Below are 6,655 nucleotides of genomic sequence, written 5' to 3' on the forward strand. Positions count from 1 at the left end.
TTCACACCAAACGCAACGGGACGACAAGATCACATACAAAGTGAACGTACAGACGCGTATCGGGCGAATATTTTTGATTTGTCGCGCCACACTTTCGCCGTGCACAGGCAAGCGCGTTCACGAGGATTTGTGGCGCTAAATTTTTCAACTTTGACACGAATTTCGCGTGATGACAGCCAATCAGCGTTCAGCAGCGTGGCCACTGAGTGACATGTGTAACGTAACAGCCAATCAGCGTTCAACCGTCAAACTCAGCGCAGTGCCGTCCGGGGTGTACTGCAGCATGGAGGAGAAAGTGATTGTTGCCGTTTGCGACTCTCGGAGCTCTATATATAATAGTATATAATATAATATAATTGTATACATAATATCACGACCAAAAGTTCTGTGTGCCTCCGGATGGCCGTAGCGCAGGGATCTCATAGGGATTGGGCTTCTCGGGAGTCGGGGTTTGTTTACCGGCGTTGCCATGGTTTCCGGTCTTGTGTGTTCCAACGGTTTATTAGGTAATAATAATAAGAAACGTTTTGAGGTAGAAATACAGTTGCATGAAGTTCCATTTCCAGCCACATAAATTGCAGACGATGGATCTTGCGATCCATCGTCAATTTCTTTGGAGCGTTTCCCGAAACTCCTCTTAACGTGAACGCGCATTCGCTGCACTCACGACGTCGTAGGATTGTAACTGTCTACTGACACGGTGCTGAAATGGGCTCCGTAGGAGGGGGAGACGCAGGAATGTCGCAGGAAAATTGTGTTAAAAAGGGTTCAAATAAATCCCCATCAAGGACAACAGCAGAGTAGCCTCCGAAAAAAATAGACTGCAATTAGATGAATGCTATAGCAAGACATTAAAACACAATTGATTAGGCTTAAACCGACATATATCAGTCCTAATCCTGAATGCACTGTGCGTTTCACGGCATTTTCCCCCCTGAAATAATTCCATATGACAAAAAATTAAAAATTGCTTGTGTGACAACTACATTTATCTTAATGGGCTGATTTCTGAAACATGCTTTGCGCAGCAAAGAGAGCCGACTTAATCTGATTCCGCATAAGGGTTTCCTTGATTGATAATTTGATTGGCTATAAAAGCCCCTCCGGAAATAGGGTAAGGTATGTATTGATGAGGAATACAACGAAGCCCACCGTCTGGCCCGGTGCATCGTTGAGCGCACGATCGGGAGGTGGAAGTTGCGCTATATTAGATGCCTTCACAAGTCAGGCGGAGGGCTCCAGTTTTCGGCGGCCAAGTCATGCGCCGTGATATGTGTGACGGCTATGTTGCACAACATTGCAGCTAAGGCTGGGGTGGCATTGCTTGAACCGGAGGACGCTGAGGACGATGACGACGAGGAAGATCGGTGTGAGGACGGCCTCCCTCATAACTACGCGGCTGGTTTTCATGCGCGTCGAAGAGTGATTGAGACTTTTTTTTAACCCCCTCCACCCTCCCACATGTCACTAAACATTCCCGTCAACGTGACCAATCCCCACCATATCCCAGCCTTTTGCCTGCTCCTTTGCTTGTTTTTTATAATTAATTTTATTTCTTTATTTTAATTTAATTTAATTTTTTACATTATTTTATGCTACGTTTTATGAGTAGCCTATGTCAGTCTGCACAAATCCCCCCACTTTCTCTCACACATTTTGAGTGCCCTGCCTGCGCAAACATTTTCTGGACTGTCCCGTTTTATTTTGGCCATTTTAACATCTTTATTAATAAATAAATTAATAATCTTTATTAATTACCAAACTAAGAACATAAAGGCGCAATGCGTTTTAATAAAACGCATCCAATAGACGGAATGTCCGATGGTGTCGCCACTGAGGCTATAGCTGACGATGCTCTTAGCGTCCTATACGAGCACCCCTGGAGTACTCGTTAGCTACGAGCGTTTTCAAGACGTTCGTTCCCCACGATGCTTTCGGGAAACGCGGTGAAAACTCTACGATGCCCTTACGACGCACTTCACGATCCACTTAGGCTAACGATGCTTTCGGGAAACGGGGCCCAGGCCATTATATTTGTAGCACCAACAGAAGGTGGTCTTCTTATTGAATCCAAACTGCTTCAAGGCAAGCGACTGTAGGTGATATGCAAGTGCTGCGTCATTGGCTCCTTGTCCGTTGACATGGAAAGCGTTTGCTCCAGCTTCCCGTCTGGTTGGAGCTGGAACACTCTGGAAACCTGAGAAAAAAAATAAAAGATACACATTTAAAAAAATGTATGCTGACCAGCCCGTCACAAAATAACAACGTACAGTCCATTAATCAAAGCATTTTCGCTATACCAAGGGAAAGGTGAGCAGCTAGATGGTTCAGCAATATAATATTAGGGTAGCAATATAATGCAACCCTAATGGTAAGATAAAAATCAAACTTTATGTATGGAATTTGTGAAAAATTGCAATAGAAGGTGCTTAATACATTGAACATGAAGAAAAATGAATATTAAAAAATAATGATGGCTCGTTAGAGAATAGAGATAGTCCACACTGCAGCCATACATCCTTGACGTGGGGCTCCTTGGCAAAAGATGGCCTGGCCAGAGCTTTGCTGTGTAGGCTCAGCTGCTTTCCCATCAGCTCGCCCTCCTCAACCTCCACCAGTCCTGCACACAGTCCAGAGTCTCAGCTGAATCATGTACAAAATAGATACAGGGGTGAAAGAAGAAAATCCTGAGCCTGAACTTTTTTCCCTGGGAGGTTAGCGGGCCCCTATAGGCAGATATATGCCCTGATCAACATAATAGTCAAGTGGGATCCAGGGGTATGCTCCCCTGGGAGAACATTTGATAAATAGACCCTTAGGTGATAGATCATTTTGTGGAAATAAATGGACAACATTTAAGACATGAAATGAACAAACCCAATATAAGCCTATAATACAGTAGCATCTTTGTATAGGGCACCAGAGCTCTTAGGATCCTTGGCCTAGTAGGCCTGTTCAGTAAACAATCCCCGCTTTTAACTAATCGGATACTGGCGTACTTATTGTTTGTACTGTATACCGATACTAGAAAGTATCACGATACCCTCAAGCAAAAAAAGATTTGCAGATTTTTTAGTATCGATATTTATTAAAATAACGTCCCGTGTCTGTGCAGCGAGCCGCTCCAACTCTCAGCCATACTCCTTGCACGCAGCCAGTTCACTGAGCGAATGATAGTGAGGCGACGAGATCACGCCAGGTTCGGAAGCGCTTGCCGACAGTCCTCCGCGTTTACATGGACATTTCTGATCCGATTTCTAATCTGAATAGATCTAGTCCTATCATGCAATCCGAGCATACTGTATATATGGCATTTACAAAAGTGGTAAGCGTACGTTCGTATGTCTCTCACGCACAACCGTTATGTTGGTCTGGACTTATATGATATAGGCCTATGTAATGGATAATGTTGTAGGCCTACAGAACGCCGGTCATTATCGGGAAAATAAGCACCCGGAAATATGTACACTTTATGTTGAAAGTATAGACCATCGCGAACCCCATTGAAACGAATGGCGCGGTGATTCGGTCTACAAAAGGAGAGCTGGTAAATTGTGAAAAATGAATTGAACTTCCTGCCCCTCAGGCGGTTCCAGGGAAACAAAGTTATGGCTTGTGAAAAACTTTATATTTGAAGGGATCTTGACCCTCGAAAAACGAATAATCGAATATTCTGACCCATCCCAAAACACAAATTCCCCCGTCGATTGAGTGCTAGAGTGAATGGGAGAGAGAGTATAGGGAAAGCGCCTCTGAAGCTGAGTTCACACCAAAAGCGACGGGGCGACTTCATACAAAGTCAACCAATAGATGCGTTCCAGACGACAGGCGCCTATACGTTGACTTTGTATGGAGTCGCGTCGTCCCGCGCTTTTTGTGTGAGCGCGCTTCCAAATCTAGGTTAGTGTCAGATCACGCGAATCTGATTTTTTTCTTTGCAGACATGTCGTTACGGCGGGGCACTTGAAAGCTATCAGGCATGTGGATACAGTCACCAGTCACCAAGTGGGCCGTCACATCTTATATCAGAGACTTTTGATATTCTGCCACCTGGTTGTGAGTGTGAATGGCCCTTACGAGCTGCTTGAAAATCTGCCCTTTCCTGTGCTTTAGTGACATCCCGAGTGAGAGTGTCCACCAAGATTAGTGCTGGATAGATCAGTCCCGCCAGCCTACCATGTAGACTGTAGCAAATGTTGCCTAACCATCATACATCTAGGCAGACACGCCCACTTGTGATGCCACTAAAACCAAGGAAAAGGCAGATTTTCAAGCTGCTTTTAATGGCTAATCACCCTCACATCTTTAAGCCCAAACTACGGACAAAGGAAAGTCAGATGCTTGCATCTTTTCAAAAGAGAGGCTACACATATTTGGGTTAAACTCAGAACCCGTTGTATGGGTGTCAAGCTCCCTCCATGTGATGTTGACGTGTTCTGCTCTATTGCATGTCATCCTATTCTGAATCAGGAACGTTGTGAAGTACCAGAGTTCTGTGCGATGATGAACGCCACAACACCACAAAACGCACGCACATAAAGCCGATGATGGGCTCTCCCATTTGGGCAAAGTGAAGGTCCTCCGTGTAGCGGAATTCTTTCAGGCTAGGGAAGGACCCCTTTCCGGGCTCGACTGATTCCCAGTTACCCAGGAGCCAATCCAGAGGAGAGATGGCTTCGTTTAGTTTAGCGGATGTTGGAAAACACAAAACAGAATTATAACACGCACACCGCGAGGTAAAGGTTGACCAAATGTAAGCTTGCTAAATGTCCACAAGGGCGCGCACACACACACACACACACACACACACACACACACACACACACACACACACACACACACACACACACACACACACACACACACACACACACACACACACACACACACACACACACACACACACACACACACACACCTGGTAAAGTTTTTACAGAATGGCCCCAGTAAAGACAAATTAATTGACTGTATAAGAAGGCAGCCAATAGCATTTTAGTCAGTATTTATCTCATACGACAACCCTTCAAATAATTCGGGTGTTGCAGGCAGCGCAAATAAAACGGTCCATGGTGTACGGCGTCCAACACCTACTTTCTGTGCATAAAGGACCTACTTTCTGCGCATAAGAAATTAAAGGTCTTGCTGGTGAATTGTAGCTTCTAACTGGGCTTCTTACCGGACTGGTAGAACGGGCACGCCAATGACGCCATCAATAAGGTGGACCTGTCGGGAGCACTGATGCAGATTCAGAATTTAAATGAAAATCTAATACTTCCGTGTTTGAGACTGGAGTATCAATCATCCCGTGCTTTATAGTGGCGAAGTCACGCCCTTTCCGGTAGAGCCCATGGGACCTATGAGATCGAAAAATATGAATGGGTTTCAATGGAGAGAAAATAATTATCTTCTGGTCCCAATTTTTCTATTCCTTGGATAACACATATGTTTTTTGTGGATTTTAATGATAATTTTTCATGCAAAGAAAACTTAAAAAATGCGCAAAGAAGTTGGATGTTAGGTTTTTTTTTAGGCCGCTTTGCCATGACTTCGCTGCTCTCGACGCGAATGATATACGTCATCGCCCGCACTTGGAACTCCGGTACAGACATGGCGATCTCTCTGCTCCACTTCACAAAGGTGAAAACCATTATAAATTGGGGCATGTGGAGAGTTTCAGTTATGCCGATGGGGAGATTGCATGGGGAGATTGTCGGTCTTGTCCACGCCAGTCGCAGGTTGCGTGACGTCAAATACGAGACGTGCAGTCTTTCTCGTTGTGTTTTCTCTACAGCCTTTATCTGAACAATTGCACAAAAAACGGTCAAACTCTTGACATGAAAAAATATCGTTTAAATCCAAAAACAACATATGTGTAATCCGGGGCATATAAAGACTGGGACCAGAAAATATTTACTTTCTCTCCATTGAAACCCGTTCATATTTTTCGAAAAGGGTGTGACTTCGCCACTCTTTAGCGATTTTATAATGATAGATCGCCGGTTCTGAATAGAGTGGCGAAGTCACGCCCTTTCCGGTAGGGCTCATGGGACCTATGAGATCGAAAAATATGAATGGGTGTCAATGGAGAGAAAATAATTATTTTCTGGTCCCGGTCTTTATATGCCCTGGATTACACATATGTTGTTTGTGGATTCATTTAAAGGATACTTTTTCATGCAAAGAGTTCGACCGTTTATCGTGCAATTGTTCAGATAAAGGCTGTAGAGAAAACACAACGAGAAAGACTACACGGCTCGTATGTGACGTCACGCTCCCTGCGACTGGCGTGGAGAAGACCGACAATCTTCCCATCGGCATAACTGAAACTCTGCACGTGCCCAAACTTATAATGGTTTTCACCTCTTTCGATGCTTTTATCCTCCCCTTGGAAAAAGCGGTGAAGTGGGGCAGAGAGATCGCCATCTCTGTGCCGAGTTCCAAGGGCGGGTGTGGTGACGTATATCATATGCGTCGAGAGCAGCGAAGAGCTGTAGTTCACAAAGCGGCCTCACATAAAACCTAAAATTATCAAACTTCTTCACGAATATTTTTAGTTTTCTTTGCCTGAAAAATTATCATTTAAATCCACAAACAACATATGTGTAATCCAGGGCATATAAAGACTGGGACCAGAAAATAATAATTTTCTCTCCAT

At 44.4% G+C, this 6,655-nt stretch overlaps 1 protein-coding gene across 1 annotated transcript; it reads right to left on the reverse strand.

The window, feature by feature from the left end:
- Window positions 1–501: 501 nt before the first annotated feature.
- Window positions 502–5,295, reverse strand: LOC130382715 (peroxynitrite isomerase THAP4-like). Its single transcript, XM_056590596.1, has 4 exons — window positions 5,177–5,295; window positions 2,517–2,620; window positions 2,021–2,197; window positions 502–582 (listed from the first exon to the last, which is right to left on the reverse strand). The coding sequence occupies exons 1-3, from the start codon at window positions 5,208–5,210 to the stop codon at window positions 2,081–2,083; spliced, it is 255 nt and encodes an 84-aa protein (XP_056446571.1). The 5' UTR covers window positions 5,211–5,295; the 3' UTR covers window positions 502–582; window positions 2,021–2,080.
- Window positions 5,296–6,655: the final 1,360 nt, after the last annotated feature.

The sequence above is a fragment of the Gadus chalcogrammus genome, chromosome 5 (genome assembly GCF_026213295.1).
Source record: "Gadus chalcogrammus isolate NIFS_2021 chromosome 5, NIFS_Gcha_1.0, whole genome shotgun sequence".
NCBI classification, from domain to species: Eukaryota; Metazoa; Chordata; class Actinopteri; order Gadiformes; family Gadidae; genus Gadus; species Gadus chalcogrammus.

Coding starts and splice junctions, on each gene's coding strand:
- LOC130382715 (XM_056590596.1), bottom strand. CDS start 5,210: ATGGCGTCATTGGCGTGCCCGTTCTACCAGTCCG. Junction 2,621..5,176: donor GTGCCCGTTCTACCAGTCCG/GTAAGAAGCCCA, acceptor GACTGTGTGCAG/GACTGGTGGAGGTTGAGGAG. Junction 2,198..2,516: donor AGGAGCCCCACGTCAAGGAT/GTATGGCTGCAG, acceptor TTTTTTTCTCAG/GTTTCCAGAGTGTTCCAGCT.